The 20,947-nt window shown below is 43.9% G+C and overlaps 1 protein-coding gene across 10 annotated transcripts in view; it reads right to left on the bottom strand.

Annotated features, from left to right (window-relative positions):
- The window catches only part of tcf12 (transcription factor 12), a 365,767-nt gene that overhangs the window by 117,310 nt on the left and 227,510 nt on the right, over positions 1 to 20,947 (bottom strand). For 9 of the 10 annotated variants that reach the window (XM_072470734.1, XM_072470723.1, XM_072470729.1 and 6 more), the window contains 2 exons: positions 19,058 to 19,193; positions 16,738 to 16,790 (listed from right to left, as the gene is read on the bottom strand). The exons of the other annotated variant lie outside the window; for it this stretch is intronic. In XM_072470734.1, the coding sequence (XP_072326835.1) occupies positions 16,738 to 16,790; positions 19,058 to 19,193 (189 nt within the window). The remainder of the gene's footprint in view (positions 1 to 16,737; positions 16,791 to 19,057; positions 19,194 to 20,947) is intronic. 10 annotated transcript variants of the gene reach the window in all.

The raw sequence follows: 20,947 nt of genomic DNA on the forward strand, positions 1-20,947 counted from the left end.
ACAACAGTCTTCCTTCATGCTAGGTATGACTCCAACCAGCAGAGTTTCCCCCCCCCGATTTCCGCTGACTCCAGTTTTGCTAGGGCTCCTTTGATGCATTACTCGATCAAATACTGTCTTGATGTCAAGGGCAGTCACTCTCACCTCACCTCTGGCATTCAGCTCTTTTGCCCATGTTTGGACGAAGGCTGTAATGAGGTCAGGAGCCGAGTGACCCTGGCGGAACCCAAACTGAGCGTCTATGAGCAGGTTATTACTGAGTAAGTGCTGCTTGATAGCACTGCTGATGACTCCTTCCATCACTTTGTGGTGATGGAGAGTAGACTGATAGGACAGTAATTGGCTGGGTTGGATTTGTCCTGTTTCTTGCAAACAGGGCACACCTGGGCAATTTTCCACATCGCAGGGTAGATGCCAGTGTTGTAGCTGTACTGGAACAGTTGTAACTGGACAGCACGGCGGCGATGGGAGGGGTGGGGGCTGTTCCTCAAAGTCCAGGGACCACCTTCTTCATGTTGGGCAGAAATAAAAGTGCAATTGAAAGAATCACCTATCCTGCACCGATGCTCCAACCAAATAATCTTTGAAAATTCTAAACAAACAACATTCAAATCTCACTTAATATATTCAAGTTTACTTGCTTGGATTCAAAACTATCCGTATTTACTTGGGTAAATGTACAATTAGTAATAGGTCCAATATTGCTGCACTCAGCTTCTATTTCAAAAAATTACAAAAGTTCTGAATATTTTTATTCAAGCAAGATGAGTACAACAAATCCCAACCCCCTACTATGCCAAAAGTACACCCACCCATTCCCAGACCACTCCCCTCAGAAAGAAAACAGAACCTTAATAAAAAATATAAAAAGACAAACCCTCCAAAAGATAGCAGCAATCAGTTTCCTAAAAAAGGAGATGAAAGGCTGCCACCTTTGGCATACTTGATCTTCTCAAGTTCAAAACTTCCATTAAGTCCCCAACCAAGCTGAGGCTTTGAGTGACAGGAGGGACCTCCATCTTAGCAGCACTCACCTCTGGGCTATTACGAGACGAGGGCTAGAACATCTTCCCTTGTCCCCGTCTGCAGCCTCGGCGAGCCCAATACTCCAACACGGGTCATCAACGGGCACGGCTCCAGCTGAATGCCCCAAATCCCTGACATTGTATCAAAATAAAAGAGACCCAGAAACTAAGAGGTTTAGGGCAAGACAACCGGCATGCCTGCAAATGACCCATCGATGATTACATACCTCCCACCTGGGTCTAATATATTAACCACAGAAAAAATTAAACCCGAGTGATATACCTGCCCTACCCATCCCTTCTGCAACCTTGTTTGACTCAGGATTCTCAAACGGGTCTCCTGCAGAAAAACCTCATCTGCCTTCAAACTTCTCAGCTGCGCAAACACCCGGGACCTTTTTACTGGGCCATTTAACTCCCTCACATTCCAAGTTATAAATTGGATAGGGGCCTCTGACCACCCCCCCCCCCCCCCCCCCCCACCACCACCACCACCACCACCACCACCACCACCACCCCAGGATCAGCCATAACCACCTTGAGGCAATCCAGCAGTGCAAAACCTGCACCAACTCCAGGCCCACCCAAGTATATCAAATAAGATAGGAAGAGGTTTTTTTCAATGTAGAGAGAGGCAAGATAAGACATTTGACCACTGGCAAATGAGGGTGGAGAAGTAGTAATAAGAAATAAAGAAATGACAGAGGAACTGAATTGTTATTTTGCATTAGTCTTCACAGTGGAAGACACCAGGACTCCAGGATAATTATGGGCTGAGGGGAGTGTAGTGGCCATCACTAAAGAGAAGGTTCTGTGGAAACTGAAAGGTCTGAAGGAGGATAAACCACCTGGACAGGATGGACTACACCTTGGTGTTCTAAAGGAGATAGTGGAGGAGATTGTGGAGGCATTGATGATCTTTCAGGGTCCCAGAGGACTGGAAAATAGCTAATGTAATGCTCCCGTTTCAGAAGGAAGGGAGGTAGAAGACAGGAAATTATAGATAGAATCATAGAATTTACAGTGCAGAAGGAGGCCATTTGGCCCATCGAGTCTGCACCAGCCCTTAGGAAAGAGCACCGCACTTAAGCCCATGCCTCCACCCTATCCATGTAACCCAGAAACCCCACCTAACACTAAGGGAAATTTATCATTGCCAATCCTGCACATCTTTGGACTGTGGGAGAAAACCGGAGCACCCGGAGGAAACCCATGCACACACAGTGACCCGGTTAGCCTGACGTCGGTCACTGGTAAGACTTTGGAGTCCATTATTAAAGATGAGGTTGCAAAGTACTTGGAGGTGCATGATAAAATAGGACTGAGTCAGCACGCCTTTGTCAAAAATCTGTTCGAGTACTTGGTGGAGATAACAAGGAAGTTTGCCAAACAGAACCAGTGGGCGTGATTTATTTAGATTTCCAAAAGATCTCTGACAAGGTGTCGCATAGGAGGCACATAGGTGTATCGTACACACCCCTGTCTGCATCAATGGGGCAGAGGTGGAGATGGTTGACAGGTTCAAATTACTAGGTGCGCACATCACCGACAATCTGTCCTGGTCCACCCACGTTGATGCTACCACCAAGAAAGCACAACAGCGCCTATACTTCCTCAGGAAACTATGGAAATTCAGCATGTCCACATTGACTCTTATCAAATGTTTATAGATGCACCATAGAAAGCACCCTATCTGGCTGCATCACAGCCTGGTATGGCAACTGCTCGGCCCAAGACCTTAAGAAACTACAGAGAGTTGTGAAAACAGCCCAGTCCATCACGCAAACCCGTCTCCTACCCACTGACTCTGTCTACACCTCCCGTTGCCTTGGGAAAGCGGGCAGCAGAATCAAAGACCCTCTCACCCAGGTTATTCTCTTTTCCAACTTCTTTCATCGGGCAGGAGATACAAAAGTCTGAGAACACGCACTAACAGGTTGAAAAACAGCTTCTTCCCCGTTGTTACCAGACTCCGGAATGACCCTCTATGGACTGAACTAATCCCTTCACACATCTTCTCTACTGAATAGTACGACACTCCGTATGCTCACCCGATGCCTGTGCCTGTGTATTTACATTGTGTAAAACATGTCCTATATTTTTTCATGTAGGATTGATCTGTCTGGATTGTATGCAGAACAATACTTTTCACTGTATCTCGGTACACGCGACAATAAATCAAATCCAAAACCAATCCAATCCAATCCCACGCCCTCGCCCACATTACAAAAATCCCACAAAAATACAAGTACAGATGAACTTAAAAATGGACAAGCAACAAACACCATTGTTCTTTTTTTGTAATAAATTTAGAGTATCCAATTATTTTTTCCAATTGAGTGGCAATTTAGCGTAGCCAATCCAACTAGCCTGCAGATCTTTGGGTTGTGGGGGCGAAACCCACGCAAATTCGGGGAGAATGTGCAAACTCCACACGGACAGTGACCCAGGGACAGGATGGAACCTGGGACCTCAGCGCCGTGAGGCAGCAGGGCTACCCACTGCGCCACCGTGCTGCCCTCAAACACCATAGTTCTTAAGCACTTTAGTTCACCCTCAGGCCATGCTTATAGACAAATTCATTCACAGTGATGTAATAGTCTCTGTCCTTGAAAGCCACCCGAAGACGAGCTGGGAACACTACACCAAACCTCACATTGCACAGCGGGGCCTTGGCCTTATTAAATGCCACAAGCCTTCTCGCCAGCTCTGCCCCAATATTTTGGTATAGTCTGATGGCATGACCCTCACATCTACAGTTTTGATGGTCATTTGCCCACCTCCTTATCGAGCTATCGATGAAAGCGGTCTCTGAACACCCGTTGCAGCTCCCCAGATCTGCCTTCTGCCTCAGCGACCAATGGGCCCGGTCCAACTCAGAAGGGATCGGAAGGATCCCCTCCCCCACCAACCTTCTAAACATCTTGGAGATATAGTCAGTGGAGTCTGAGCTTTCCAGGCCCTCCAGCAGCCCAATGATTCTTACGTTTTGGCATCTGTAGCGGTTCTCCAGACCGTCAACAGTGGCTCTTTGCACTCTATGCTCCTCAAGCAACAATGCCATCTCTGCCTCCAGTGAGACAATCTGATCACTATGGTCAGAGAGCGCCATCTCCATCTTCTGTATCGCCGCTCCGTGTACCTCTATTGGCCAATCCATCTTGTCCATGGCCACCCGAATCGGGACCAAAATTTCCTCCATTGCCTTCTCCAGATCCTCAGCGACTGCCTGCTGCTGCTTCGTAAATCTGTCGGGTCAAGAAGCTAACTAATGTCTCAGTCGACGACTGAGAGGCCAACGACACAGCAAAGGCGTCTGCCATGGTCCCCCCTGCTGAGGCTCGAGGACAGTAGGAGTCTGGCGACGATTCCTTGCCTTGTGTTATATTTACCAGACAATACTCATGTGAGGGGATTTTATTCATTAAAACTACACCAATTTCCTCCAAAAGAAATCACCCAGAAACCAGACAAAAAGGACCAAAAATAAAGTACCCTGGTAGGAGCCACCGTGTGTGCGACTGCTCACCACATAGCTGCCAATGGAAACCCGAACAATTACAAAACCTAACCTGCAGATATAACGATATATGGCCAAATCAGTACCTTTGGAGACAGCTCCAATGATTCTTGTTAAATTCCAGTGCTAGCAATAAAGTTGGAAGTTATAATGAAGTGCATCTGTGAACAAAATATGCAACAACTCAAGTCTCCAATACCAGCTTACAGCCCACTTTGGGTAATGAACAAAAGGCACAGTATTTCTGGAATGAGTCTCTTTTGTTTAACTGCAGCATTTGCCTTCAAACCACCAACTAAATGAACCTAATAGTGAGCAGATACAGTTCAACAGTCTTAGCACTCACTTCAGTGTTATTTCATTTTATAGGAATCATTGTGCAAGCACTGAAACCAAATCAGATGCAATTAAAACATGTTTTGTTGAGAGTTTGAAGCATTTCATTTGCGGGGGTGAGAAAGAGTACAGGGGAAGTCAAAGTAAAGCAAGTAAAATGTTTTTTTAAAATGTATGTAATAATATTGAAAGCTTAAAGTTAACTTGCGGTGTCCACACTGGCACTCACCAGCAAGATATGTAATGGATTTAAAAGCATCACAAACAAACCAAAAACACAAAGTTGTCAATTTTTAAAAAATGAACATGTAAAGCTTGGCTCAAACAGTGAAATAAAAAGAAAAAAGTTACAAATGATGAAAATATAAAGCAACATCTGTCAAGAGAAAAGACAGTTTATAATACTTTAGGTTCTGAAGGATACACATGAAATGCTACAACCGAACAGAGCTTTAATATCCAATATTTGCATCTAGCTTTGAAAGTTATATTAAGAAGCAACACGTTTTGATATAGTTACATTGTGTGTTGTTATATTTTACAAGTTGACTTACAGTTTGCAATCTTATTTTATTTTATTTCTGCTTGGATTAAATAGACTTGAATGCCAGAGATGACAGGAGGGGGGAAAAAACAGGATTCTAAAAACCAGAACCGGTGTACAATTGTGCTTGGGATTTGGGCTAATTCCAACACAGAGAAGTCATAATGGCATAAAATGCTTTAAACAAAAAGTGATTAACGGATGCATATGGGTAATTATGTTCAACGTTACTATTGTGTATAACACTCAAATAACAAAAATGGCATTTTAGATATGGATGAATGTTCCAAGAAAACTGTAAATTCATATATTCATACATCTTCCATTTATTTCATTGCTTTAGTTTATATGTGTGTCAATAAAATGAAGATCAAATATTTTTACTAATTTTGTACAGTTGTATAAACTATAATTCCATAATGGTTATCCAGTTATCAAATATATGGAAACACCGATTCAATAACAGTCTATAATTACAAGGCTAATGATGACCATGAATCCATTGTTGATTGTTGTAAAAATACATCTGGTTCACTAATGTCTTTTTGGGAAGGAAATCTGCCGTCTTTGCCTGGTCTGGCCTACATGAGATTCCAGATTCACAGCTATGTGGTTCACACTCAAATGCTGTCCGAAATGGAGGGCGATTAATGATGGGCAATAAATGTTGGCCCAACCAGTGATGCACACATCCCGTAAAAAAATAAAAATACAACAGAATGTAATTGCTGTCCGCAACTAAACTAGATATTTTTAAAGAAACTCAAAATACTGCTGAATTGAAAAGGAGTACAATGTAATCAACAGAGAATGTTTGGAAAATGAACTGAAAAGGTTGTGAAAGAAAATGACGGAAATAATTTTGAAGATTTGAAATGGCAAACATGATTTAGAAATGGAATTGGATAAACAAATATAAAACGGCAATCACAAAACACAAGATCTTCAAATTAAAAGACTACACAATTATTTTGTTACAGAACAATTAGATAAAGCTTCAAAATAACTTTGTGTTTGTGCGTAAATATCACTAAAATATGCATGAACTTCAAATGTCTGAAATTTTCTAACCATCAGGGTCAATAAAAGGTTAAAAAGGCACATGCATCATTCTAAATGTACAACGTACAATTTTCCATGGAAAACACAAACCATCTTCACAGGCAACATGGGCTAAAACCAAATATCTTAGTTCTCTACATTATAATAGTAATTACATGTCACAAAACTGTAAAGTGCTCAAGATGTCTGGTGGCCGTGAATATTGCTACATAAATGCAAGTATTTTTTCTTTATAGATACTGCCATCTGGTGTTGCACACAAAGCAATTGCAGATTCTAACAGCTGCTGTTGCAGGTATGATTTACTGCATGATAGAAGAAATACATCAAGTTCAGTAAAAAGTAGCAAATCTAATGAAAGCACTCGGGTTTACCAGCCTAACTCACATGGCAGTTTATATTTCTCAAATGGCTCTCCTTCACAAATTAGGCCAGAAGTAAAACATTCATCTCCCTATTTAAGTAGTTCCAAATAATTTTATTTTTCAGCAAGCTAGCTGTGTTTCAGGGTCCCGGTTTGATATTAAGACCTGCGCCCGCAGAGGTATAAAATCTCTCGCCAGGTCAGAGTGAAGAAAAGATCAACTGGAAAAAACAGCCACCCAACGTGACTGCGTGCACATGGGGGAGGGGGTGGGGCAAAAGAGAGCATGCGGGGGGTGCTATAGAAGGGGCTAGAGAGAGCACGTGCGGGGGGCTTTGGAAGGGGTGATGGAGATTAAGTGGGGGGCGGGGGTGCATCATGGAAGGGGCAAAGGAGCACGCATGGGAAGAGGTGGGATGAGGAATGGGCAAGATCACACACCGGAGGGACGAAATAGGCAAGAACACCCGTGGGTTGGTCAAGTGGTCAGATCGGGAGGGGACAGCACAAGTGTAACCATTTGTGTTGCGGGTGGAAAGAGACTGACTTGCTCTCTTGGTTTAGCAAATTAGTCTGCATGAGCAATACAGGTGGGTTTGTAGGCCCATCAATGAAAAACTGTTTCAATATAAATCAATTATAAAACAGTTTGGTATAAGATTTAAATATGCAGAAAACTGCTCGAAATTTCAAGTTACAAAATGGCCCAATATTATAAGCCAGTGTTAAAAATGTAATCTTTTAAAAAATATTTACCTCTTAGATCAGATATCACCTTATTAGCTGTGTCACCTAATGTGAAGGGCTGTCTATCATGATGGATTTCATCTAAAGTCATTTCATGCCCCAGTCCATTTGTTTGCACCTGCAGCACTGTAATAATTTCTGCACAAGATCACATTTTACGTTAGATTATCTAAGACTATTGTATAATCATTTCAATAGGATTTGACCTGGGAAAGTCAGGTCAATTGCTGCTTCATGCTACAGCACCTCCAATCGACCAACACAAAGGAATAAGCAAAACAACCAGTTTGACTCGACTTGTACATTTTGGACAAGCAAAGAAAATCCTCACTTATCACACAGGGTTTCTATGAGACAAACATAACCTTCTGGTTAATCAGAGTGAAATATAGCATTAAAAAAAGACTATACTCGATACATGATTAAAAAGTGAAATGTTTAGTACCCTCCCATCACAAGACACACCATTCCACACTGATGTCAAAACGTCAAAGTCACCGAACAAGCCAATTTCAGTTTAGAATAACTTGTTTAAACCTTAATAGATGTATGTCAACAAAAAAAAAAATCTAATTTATTTAAATACTGCACTTATTTTTAGTCATGTGTCGAAGCTCCAAAACATCTCAAGTTATTTACTTTTAAGTAACTACATCACCTTTACAGACGTCCATCTTATACAGATAAATCCACATAGAAACATGACCACATATTATTTGAACAGTTGGTAGTATGACGACAGCAATTTCCGGTATCTGTTATCCATGAGCACACGTTATCAGTTAAATCACTACAATACTGAATTATAACACATGCAAAACTCTGCGATTTACAAAGCTGCCGTTCTAGACGGTAAGGTGGTGCCACATCTGATTTCCAGCAGATGGCACTTTTATCAAAAGGTTACCATGCATTTTTAATTATAACCCTAATGTAAGGTGTTTGTCAGGTACGGAAAAAATTTGTATGTGAATAATAAATGCACTTTAAAACCTCAGTGCCATCCATGGCAATTCACTGTTCTCCTGCCATTGGCACGCACAGAAAGCAAGGCAATGTGGAGTTGGTATGCACAGAAAGCAAGGTAAGGTGGAGTGAGTGAGAGAGGGAGCAAGAGAGAAAGCGAGAGTCAGCGAGAGAGCGAGGGAGTGAGCAAGGGTGTGAGCAAGAGTCTCTATCCCTTAGCACTTTCATGCCCTTGGGGCACAATGCTATCTCAAATCAAGTTAAAGCAACTTTCGGTGCAGCATGTAATGGAATGGCCACATGTGGAGGAGCTTCCACCGGGGATTGTGATTTTGTTCCTTTTTTTAAAAAACTGAGAATTTGCGCCCAAAGCATTTAAATTTATTTGTTTAAGCCCCCCACAGCAAGGGGAAGTGGAATAGGTGTCAAACCAGACACCAAAAGAGGAAAGAAACAACTTTCAAATGGGAGATCTCGAGAGCATCAAAGGAAACAAAAATGGCAGTGGAAGGCGATCACAGTGACAGGGGCCACACCCCTAACCATGGAGATTTGGGCAGCTGAGTTACAGAAGCTGCAGCGAGAGGTTTTGGAGGATCATGAGAAGGCGATCTGAAGTGGCGATTTCTTTGATCCTCGGGGCCCTGGCCAAGGTAGACGAGGAAATGAAGTAGCAGGCTGCGGAGTTACAGGAGGCAAGGGTTGCCCTGTCAAGGCAGAGCGACCAGATTGTTTGCTTGGAAATGGAAATGGCGAAGATGGCGACTGATAATAAGGATCTGAAGGCTACGATAGACAACCTTGAAAATCGATCGAGAAGACCTAATTTGAGGGTGGTTGGTTTGCCAGAAGGTTTGATGGGCCCAAACTCTATGAAATTCATGGCACAGGTGGTCTGGAGGATAGTGGGGGAGGAGATAATGGGGGCCCCTCCGGAGCTGGATTGTGCCCAGCGGTCGCTGAGACAGAAGCCTCGTGCTGGGGAGCCACCTCGGGCATTTGTGGTCCAGTTTCGTAGTTATCAGGTGACGGCAAAAATCACCACTTTGAGAGTCCAGAGGAAGCTGAGGCGTTCATTCAAAGCAACGGACTGGGGTTGAAATGATTGTATTGTATCCGAATTGAAGGAAAATATAGTTTGGGAAAGGGGGTTGTCGTTTGGAGGGTTTTCTGGGGGTTTTCGATTTATTTGTTCATTCCTGTTAATTGTTGAAGAGGTACAGATGGGGCTGTTTCTTGCTTTATATGAAGTTTACTGTTTTTGCTGTTCTTACTTGGAATTTATACATCGGTTTTGGGCAAAAGGGACTGGTTGGGTATTTTGCAATTTTAAGGTTATTGAAGGCTCTCTGTGCGGGTACTACACCGCTCGCAAGATTAATTAGTTAACGGAATGAGGAGTTGGCGTCACCTGATGCCCACATGAGAGGGGATTCATTTAATTTAAGTTTAGGGGTTATATTCATGGGATGGTTGAGGTGCGGTAAGGGGTGGGGTGTTTGGGGTTTTGGTCGTTTGTGAATGGTGCTGGTGGGTGACAGGGTGGGGCGGGTATAGTTCTCAGATGGTGACTGGAGACTTTTTGTTGTCGATGTGTGCTTTGGGATTCGGTGGCCATCTTGGATGGGTCTGGTGTTGAACTTTCCTGGAAGGTTTCTGGACTGCCTCATGGGGCAGGAATGACTGGTTCCAGTGGGGGAGGGGGCGGATGCCCCCCCATACGGCTGGTCATGTGGAATGTGAGAGGGTTGAGTGGCCTGGTTAAGAGATCCAGGGTGTTTACTCACCTCAAGACTTTGAGGGCTGATGTGCAGGAGACCCATTTGCGAGTTAGAGACCAGATAAGGTTATGAGGGAGTGTGTGGGGCAAGGGTTTCATTAGGGTTTAAATGCAGGGCCCGGGTGACTGCGATCCTGATCAACAGGAGGGTAACCTTTTCAGAGGGGAGGGTTTTGACTGACCCAAATAGGAGGTATGTCAAGGTCAGTGGGCTGTTTGTGGGCGCACAGGTCGGCCTGGTCAATGTATCTGTCCCAAACTGGGATGACACAGCTTTTATTAATAGCTTGCTGTCGCTGATCCCAGATTTGGATTCACACCAGCTGGTCATGGGTGGGGATTATAATTGCTTTTGGACCCCCAATTGGACAAATTGAGACCCAAGGCATTAAGACTTACTGGGATGGCAAGACTCTGTTGTCCTTCATGGAGCAGATGGGAGGAGCTGAATCTTGGAGGTTTTATACCAGGGGAGAGGGATTTCTGATTCTGCTCCTGGGTCCACCAGGTCTATTCGAGGATTGACGTTTTTGCAGTTGGTCGGTCCGTGCTGCCGGGGTGGTAGAGTCGGGGTACTCAGCAATGGTGATCTCAGATCACGCCCCCCCACTATGTAGACATTATGGTTGGCTCGGGTCCCGCTCAGCACCCCACCCTTGGCGGTCAATACTTTGCTGTTGGCGGATAAAAGTTTTTGCAAGAGGATCTCCTCTGTCATCGAGGAATATTTGACCTTAATAGGAGTGAGGAGATTTCCCCTTCCACACTATGGGAGGTGCAAAAGGTGGTCAACGGAGGAGAGATTATCTCCTTTAAGGCACATAAGCAAAAGAGCGAAAGGGCGGAGATTGGTGATGCCATCTTAGAGGTGGACTGCCAATACGCGATCAATCAAACACCAGAATTGCTGGTTAGCAGGAAGAAGCAACAGGTGGAGTTTTGGCTTCTAACCATGGACAGGGAAGTGCGCTTGCTGTGGCGTTCACAAGGAACTCGCTATGAACACGTGGAGAATGCTAGTTGCCTGCTGGCACATCAGCTGAGACGGAAGGCAGCCTCTCAGGAAATTGTGCAAGTCAGGGATGGGGGTGATATACTGGTCTCCACCTCGACCAAGGTTAATGGGGCATTCGATGCATTCTTTTGGAACTTATACAAGTCAGAACCCCCAGAGGATGAATCCTTAATATCAGAGTTTTTAGACGTATCAAAGTTGCTAGCGAAAGTATTGGCGCGGTGCATGGAGTCCTACCTCCCAGGGATAATTTTAGCAGAACGGACAATATTTATCCAGAGGAGACAACAGTCGGCCAATGTCTCAACGTGGTTCTGTCCCGCTCTCCATCCCCTGAAACGGAGGTGACTATTTCTTTGGGTGCAGAGAAGGCGTTCAATAGTGTGCAATGGAGCTATTTATTTGAGGTCTTGGGAAGGTTTGGCTTTGGACCTAGCTTTTGTACAGAGCCAGTGTCCATACAAATGATTTAAACTCAAAATATTTCCGACTATGAAGAAGCATGAGACGGGATGTCCTTCGTCTCCGGTACTGTTTGTCCTGGCTATTGAACCCCTGGCTATCGCACGGAGGTCATCTACAAAGTGGAGGGAATAGATAGATGTGGCAGGGAGCACAGGGTGTCCTCATATGCGGACGACATATTACTGAATATAATGGATCCTCTCTCAAATGCAGAGGAGATAACAAAACTGCTCGAGGGCTTTGGCTCCTTTTCGGGGTACAGATTTAACCTGAGTAAAAGCAAATGTTTTCCGGTGAGTCCCCCCAGGAAGGGGAGCCAACCTGAGGAAGCTGCCTTTTCGCCTGGCCAGGTCCAACTTTGGTTATCTGGGAGTCCAGGTGGCCCACGACTGGGCTTCATTACAGAAGCTAAATTTTGGGATCCTGGTCAATGCAGTGAAGGAGGACCTGCAGATATGGCTGGAAGGATGCAATCTTTAATATCCTCCCAAGATTTCTGTTTTTGTTTCAGTGCCTTCCAGTTTTCCTTTCAAAGTTGTTTTTTTTTTAGATACAGGAGCTGATACGACGACCTCCTCTTTTATTTGGGTGGGTGACACACCATGGGTTTACAAAGGAAAAGACAATTGGGGGTCTTGTTCAAGGTGGTGCATTTCACCAGGGCCTGAATACTGTGGGTTTTTTGTAGATATATGCGATCAGTGCTCTGGAGGCCCTGCCCATCACATACGTTCAGCTCCTGCCCTGGGCTCATGAACCTTTGGGTCTCCATCTTCAGCACCATATGGGGCATTCTCGGTGTCGACTTGGAGCCTTTTTCTTTGGTGGGTATTTCTGGGATCTCAACCTTGCCGGAGTTACAGACAGGGGCGAAGGCTGATGCTCTTACCTTTACTTCCTTCATAGCCCATAAGCAAATCTGGTTTGGCTCGAGGTCCTTATCCCCACCTAGTGCAGCAGCTGGGCTCGGCGACTTGATGGAATTTTTACACTTAGAAAAAAGTCAAGTACCCAATGAGAGGATTGGATGAAGGATTGTACCTCAGATGGCAAGAGTTTATTTCCTTTTTCAGAGATGGTCACCATCAGATGTTAGTGGGGCAGGGGTTGGGGGCATTGGGGATTGGTTGTCGTTTCTTTTGGGTTTATGGGAGGTGGATAAAAATAATTTTTTTTTTTTTTTTTTAAATAGGGACAGGTTGGGTGGTGGTTTTTCTTTGTACATTGTATGAGTCTGGTTGAATATTTTATATGTTTGTAAACTGAAAGCCTGAACAAAAATATTTATTTAAAAAAAATCAAGATCGCACACAATCCTTAAACCCAGCCTGTTGCAGGATCCAACAAGATTAGTTTGAATTACTTGTCAAAAGTGGGATGACAATCTTCTGATCATTCACTGCCAGGGATAGAGCCAGCACTACATGTTTGCAGGAGGTCAATGTTTGAACATTGCCTCTTTCCACAAGATGTTTAAACCACCGCCAAAAAGGTATAGAATCTCAAAGTCAAATATTTGCTTGCCTTTTACAGGGTTTTCATTAAGCTTCAGGGTTTAAGAAAACTTGCAAAAATAAAACTTTCCACCAATCTTCTTTTCAACCAAATAACCAACCACTTGTGCACCAATGCTCACCTTGGATTTCACATGGACCACCTGGCTCCAAAGTACATCCATAGTGCACCCACGGGGAAAATCTGAATTCCTAAGAATGAGAGCCTTATTGACCTCAAAGATCCCTGATAACATTGTAGTCAATGGGATCAGGGAAAGCTGTCTCCCAAGGCTGGAGTCATACCTAGCAAAATGATTGTGATTACTGGAGACCAAACATCTCAGCCCAAGCACATAGCTGCAGGAATCAGTCCCAGCAGGGTCCAGGGCCTAACCATCTTCAATTCCTCCATCAATGACCTTCCCTCCATCATTAAATCAGACGGCAGAATGTTTGGCTTTTAAAATTTTTTACTGTACCCAATTAATTTCTTTTCCAATTAAGGGGCAATTTAATGTGTTCAATCCACCTATCTTGCACATCTTTGGGTTGTGGGGTCGAAACCCACGCAAACACAGGGAGAATGTGCAAACTCCACACAGACAGTGACCCAGAGCCGGGATCGAACCTGGGACCTCGGCGGCGTGAGGCAGCAGGGCTAACCCACTATCATCTATAATAGCATGCCTCGACCACAGAAGCACAATGGCTGCACTGAGTACCATCTAAAACACTGTTCTTCAAGCGTTTTCTCCTGGGACCCACTTTTACTAACCTCCTGACCTTCATGACCCATGCCGGCTGACCTTCACAACACACCATTTTCACTGACCTTTAACGTGACAGTGAGCCTGCTTGCTCCTCACAATCTCACTTGCTTTGTCATTCAATGTTACATTTCTGCTAAGGACTTCAGATGATGATTTAACTTCTCACTGCATCCTTTGAAAAAAATAAAGAGGTTTGTCCTTGAATTTGCCAAGTTTAATCTTCAAATGCCTTTGAAGTTTTGAGGGTTTTAAACTTTAATTTTCAGGGGCAGCATGGTGGCACAGTGGTTAGGACTGCTGCCTTACGGCCTCAAGGACCCGGGTTCAATCCTGGCCCCAGATCACTGTCCATGTGGGGTTTGCACGTTCTCCCAGTGTCTGCATGGGTCTCACCCCCACAACCCAAAAAGATGCTTATGGTAGGTGAAATGGCCACGCTGAATTGCCCCATAATTGGATAAAAAATAGAATTTGGTGCTCTAAATTTATTTGAAAACATAAACTTTAATTTTCCTATACTTTTGCATATAACACACACGGGATTTGCACCTGATTTGCATTGGCACAATTAACAAAGCCATACCTCAAGAAATAATTTTTACACTCGCTTTCTTCCCTATTTCATTTTTTCCCTTTCTTTAAAAAGATCCATCTGCAGTTCTTCAGTCCTGTTGCCCTGCTTGCTCGCAGCAAAAAAATGGAGGAAACACTCCTCCGTGATTTTGCGCCAAAAACACGGATGTACAGGGCGCTTAACATCAGTGTACGTGTCGCCGCATGACCTGATCTCTGCCGCCGCTTCTGGCCGGAAGACTGAATCGTTCTATTTAAAAGCCAGTCGCGGCCATTGGACACTTCTCCCCCGTTCAGGAACGCCACGACCGATCACTACGCAACCCTCCCGACATCCACCTGTGGGTCGCACCCAACAGTTTGAAAACCCCTGATCTACAAGTGTCCTGCAGCAACACCTTCCAAACCTGCAGCCTCCACTACCTGGGAAGACAAAGCTAGCAATTGCATGGATCACCTCCACGTTTCCCTCTAATTCACAAAACATACTGACTTTGAAAAATCTAGACATTCCTTCTTCACGTCTGGGCTAAAATCCTGAAACTCATTCCCTAAAAGCACTGTCAAAGAATCTACACCAGTGGTTCAAGAAAAGGATCATCACCAGCAACTTCTCAAGGTCAATCATGGATGGACAATTCTGCCAGCAACACTTACAGAGCATGAACAAATCAAAAAAGCTAACCTACCCAGTTTTACACCTGCTGACGAAACAATGCTCACATTTCCCTTCAAACGTTTTGCGACCAATTATAACCCTGAACTGTAATAAATTGAATGTAAATTACTAACCCTATTTTTAGGCAATGCAAATTTTCCTGGCCTAGGGAATAATGATTGGAAGCTGTGTGTTTGTTCTGCTTATCAAGTAACTATCCAGCCTCTAGTGGGCCGTGCTTATGCAAGCACTTCTGTTAAGAGAGTCTGCAGCTGCAGTCAGGGCTTCCAGGTAGGCTGCAGGTTTTATACACAGCTGCCCACAGCTACACCAACTACTGCAGTCCCATCCGGAACCAAGGTCATAATTTCCAGCATCAGGCTTTCGAGTTCAACAGAAACCATTCTCATTAAGTATCTTGTAAAAATTCAGTCAATGCGGACAAAAAAATGTCTTCATTGCATTCAGCTTCTGTCACATGCCATGCATCAACTAGTCCATTCAGCATATACTCATCCAAGTACACCTGCGCCTGTGTGTTAGGTGAAGTGCTGACAAATAAAAACCTTACAACCCTTTGTGAAACAAAGGAATGCATCCTACAAGGCAATATCACTTTCTCTTATGTCTGTTTCACTAACAACTAAGCTTCCCTTGGCAGCTAGTGTTTTTTTTCTTACTTCACACAGGATTATCAACAGTCATTTACAACTTTGCTATTTTAAAGAATAAAGCACATTTAATACCACAGTACACCCTGAAAGCAATAGATTATCAGAGCTATTAATGATTTTTACCAAACCCTACCAACCTTTATTCATCAAAGCATTTTATTCTCAAAGGATAAATTTCAGTGCAAAGAGGGATCAACAAACGAGTTGCTTGAAAGCCTTTCTGATGTAAGTCTGAAGTTAGGAAAGGCTTAATGAAGGCTTTAAAATCCACCAGGGCTTCACAATGAACATCTGACTTGGTGATTTATGCATATTAATAACCTCAGCCTACTGAGGCAATCTGAATTGTACATGTCCTCAGAATCTTAATATCTTCAGCTCCACTGGGATTATTACAAATGTAAATTTCTAAGATTCTGAGCTATTAATCTCTGTCTGTCCTCCTGTTCAGCAACATAATGACTAATTAAACATCAAAAGACCTGTACAGGCGATCTTCTTTGACAGCTTCTGTCCTGGATTCACTCCCAAGAGGGGACTGAAATGGCTGGGACAAGGGGCAAGATTGTACAAATAAGCCACATATCATCATTACTAAATCTAGCTACTAGGCATTTGCTATCAATTTAAACATCTCATGACAATTGTCTGTTGTCATGTTCTCAGCACAGAATTCATAAAACGATTTAGTCAAAAAGACAACATTACACTGCACACATCCTAACAAGAAAACTATACTCACAGATGAAGGCAAACCAGGAGGCACCTTTCTTACTTTCTTTGTCTGAGAGAGATCTGCACAGGATGAAATGTAGATTGTGACTACAGTACTTTTAAACAAAAAAATTATTTTTCTGTTAAAATTATAACACTAACAGCAGTTTTAAAAGGGGATGTGGAAAAATGTAGAAAGGGAATTTTTAGCAATAGGTCAGGGTAAAGGGGATGGATTCCACAAGAGCCTGGAATTAAGAAGAATGGAAAGAGCATTGGGAAGGGCAGACCTTGTTAAAAAATAGAACAGAGTTAAGCATTGGGCAAGAATTTTACATTTGGGGCATGGGGGACCTGGAGCTCATGTAATTAAGTGACAATCTGTCACCTTGCCTGAAACTCAAAAGAAATTGGCCATTGCAGCCTTGTAGGACAGTCATTCATGGGTGAATTGCACCTCCTGCTACTCAGCCAAATTTCTAACCAGGTCAATAATGCGCCTTCAATTTCATAAGCTTCGACGTTAGCAAAGAGTCTCTTACGAGGAACTTCATCAAATGCCTGCTGGAAGTCCAGATAGTGAACATGCAGTGTTAACACACTGTTGGGCTGTTAAGGAAATCTGGCTCATTACTTATTATAGCCTGGCCACTTGTTGATTTGCCCTTATAGGACAGAGATTAGGAGAATTTCTTTGGGGTTTCTTGTACTTTGGAACTCCTGCCTCAGAAGGCAGTGGAGGCGAGGTCAGTGAATATTTTTAAGTTAGAGGTAAATTGATTCCTTTGCCGAACAAGAAACTATTATGGGCATGTGGAATTCTAAACGCAAGCAGATCAGCCGTGATTTTATTGAATGGCAGAGCAGGCTAGAAGGGCCAAATGGCCTGCTTCGGCACCTATTTTGTATGTTCACATGTTGCAGGAAACTACCTCAGACGCACAAGAAATTCATGAACTTCCTGACATGTGCTAGAACCCATCACAATCTACATGAATGTTAAAACCCTGCACTAAAACCACCCAGTCTTTAATACATGCATGCTCCTTCTGAATTTATACAATCTGCAACTTCACAGCTATTGCCAGGAATCCCCACTACAATCTTAAACCTTTTATTATTTCTTAACTCTACCCTAAAGTCTCCAATGCTTGCTTACATTTCAGTATCCATCTTTTACCATCACTTACCTTTCATTCTTAACCACAAAGGCTTTTCCTCCCCTCTACCATTTTTCCTATCTTTCCTGTAGACCTTATAGCTTGACATATTAAGTTCCCAGTTGTGAGCATCTTGCAGCTATGTTTCAGGAACAGCTCCCATGTCATACCATCTCCGTTACATTTATGCCTGTAATTAATTTAGTTTTTTCCTAATAAGCCAATATAATGTTTCATTAGCATTTCTTATTTCTCTTTCGTGGTTTAATTTAAATATTGTTTCTCCCTACCTATATTGCTTAAAGTACAATTTCTGACCGTCACTCTACTCTCTCCCCTTTCATTTATTTATAAACAATTATGCATGCTGACTTTTCTACCAGAGTCCTCTCCCCCAACATTTATCAGTTTCAAGTACTTGCGACTACCCTATTTAGCCTTCCCATTCGGAATCCAGTCCCGCTACAGTCATTCCAATGATTCAGCTCTTATTGTCCCAGTACTGGTGCCAGTGTCCCACAAAATGGAACTCCCACACCACTCCTTCAGCTACATGCTTACCAACCCAATTGGTTTATGCCTAAATCAATTTGTATACATGTCAGGCAATAACGGATAAATTATAATTCTTTAGGTCCTATTCTTCAATTTAAAGACTTCTGACTTCCCAGAGCCAACATCAAGGAAGAAACTAGTGATTTTTTAAAAAAGTGTGGATACTACTAACGATGACCATGGGGAACAGATTAAAGAGCGGCCCAGGGCGGCACTGTGGCTAGCACTGCTGCCTCACAGCACCAGGGACCCGGGTTTGATTCCAACCTTGGGCCACTGTCTGTGTGGAGTTTGTACTTTCTCCCAGTGTCTGCGTGGGTTTCCTCCAGGTGCTCCGTTTCCTCCCACAGTCCAAAGATGTGCATGTCAGGTGGATTGCAGTTTCCTCCCACAGTCCAAAGATGTGCATGTCAGGTGGACTGGACCTGCTAAATTGCCCCTTAGGATGAGCTTATAGCATCTTTCGAAAGGTCGGTGCAGACTCAATACGCCTCTTTCTATAGAGATTCTATAATCAACAGCATCATTCTATACACCCCCACCACTTAAAGCCAATAGCCTAATTTTTTTCTGGTCTAGTTTCATTCTTTAAAATCTTAAATGAGTTCTCAAACTATAATTGTAAACACAAACCAAGCGCTGATGTGTCGTGAAGCGGTCTTCTGCGTGGATTTGTAGCTGTAAAAGGATAGTACACCGTTCCAGGTTTCCCTGAAGATGGTACAGGTCCAGGACTGCCTATTTCTACATCTGATCGAAGGATGATAGACTGCAAAACAATGCAAAAATATCAGTTAATTTTGCACTGAGTTATCCATCAAAGCATTTCAACCATGACTCATCACAAGGATAAATAAGCTGAAAAATATTTCCTAGTTTGAGATTCATAAATAATGGGCAGGATTTATTGCATAACCCACCATGTGTTTCACAGAGGGGGTAGGTGACCTATCATTGGGTGGTGATGGGGTATTCTGGACAACGGGATTTCCCGTTGAACGTATCCCTCATCACTGGGTAATCCCAGCAGATTGCGCCGTCAGCAGGACAGGAGTATCCACTGTGGTGTTGGGTGCTCTGGTGCACAGATGAGCCAACACAGTTGTATGTGGTACAACTCTATTTTATTTTAACTCTTATAATACAGTTCGTTCTGGATACTCTGCACGTGCTGTCTCCCTGAGTGTTTCGTGTAGCAGGTCTGTCCTGGTCCTCCTCTCCAGCTAATACTGACCACCGGGTGTCGTGTCTGTGCTTTTATATCTTTCTGTGATTGGTTGTGGTGGTGTGTGTTCTGATTTGTCTGTCGGTGTGTCTATCATGATTTGTGTTTGAATATCATGACATCCCCCCTTTTTACAAAGATATGTGCCTACGTGGTTATAAATATAATCGTGTCGTGAGTGCATCTAAGAGTGTGTGCGTGTGTTGTGTACAGCGTGTGTATATGACGTAACTATTTACATGGGGCGATGTCGGGTGCGTCACACTAACAAGGTTGTACCATAACAAAACATGGATGCGAGAAAAAAAAAAAAAACTTGAACAGTGGTCCGGTCAGACGATATCTGGAACAATAAACAACAACAGGTTATAATACAGAAGTGTTTGACTTTTTGAACGTATGAACAGCGTTATAAGTCCAGTCTAATGGGTGACCGCCTCAAGAATAGGCTGGTCCTCAAGCCGGTTCAGCTGTGGAGATTTGGGGTCACACTGGTTCACCTTGGACTGTTGGAGGTGATGCTGTTGCCAAAGTCTCTACTTTTCCATTTGTTGTACTTCGTGCAGTGCTTGGTTTTTCATTCGTGCAAATATAACATTCAACATCTTTGTTAGTGGTGCCTTGGCTGTGGTTTGGTTCTGGTGGCGATGGAAGGGGCATGATCCGTGGCATCTCCACGAAGTCATCCTTGGGAACCAGTGGAGGATCCGACGTGTGCGTACGGTTCAGTTGCGAGCGTGGAAGGCGGCGCAAAGCTCGCTGATTGCGCCTACGCACCAATCCATCCGCCCTGCATGCCAGGAACAAGGTGGAGTCTTTTTTCTTTTTATGTTTGTGGTGGACGGCATCTTGTAGCCGATGGGTCGTTGCCATCGAAGTAGCACCATCACTAATATCATGCAAGGCGATGACTGTGCTAGATGTGGAAGTTGGCCGAGACCGTGCACGCTGGTTCCGGCCACCTGCTGTGCCGGAAGGGCGACTCCGCAGAGAAACGTCGAAGCATGTCGCCTTGGAGAGAGACTTGTTGCTCGCATCAACGTCTGGCGATGGCGCGAATTGGTGTGTCCATCTTGGACCGCCGGTGCTGGTTGCCACTGCCGACCCAGTGGGACTGCCACGCGATCCATTCCCTGTCGCCGTGGCATCCGCCGTCACCCTGAGCGTGCCATCACCGAGGCCGCGACACCGCCCGTCCGGAGCAAGGTCTGGCGTGCGCGAATCAGAGTCGGCGCTTGGCTGCTCCCCATCTGGAGTCCGGTCTGCCTTCCGTCGATGCCCCCCGTCCGGAGTCCCAA

This window comes from Scyliorhinus torazame, chromosome 12, assembly GCF_047496885.1.
Source record: "Scyliorhinus torazame isolate Kashiwa2021f chromosome 12, sScyTor2.1, whole genome shotgun sequence".
NCBI lineage: Eukaryota > Metazoa > Chordata > Chondrichthyes > Carcharhiniformes > Scyliorhinidae > Scyliorhinus > Scyliorhinus torazame.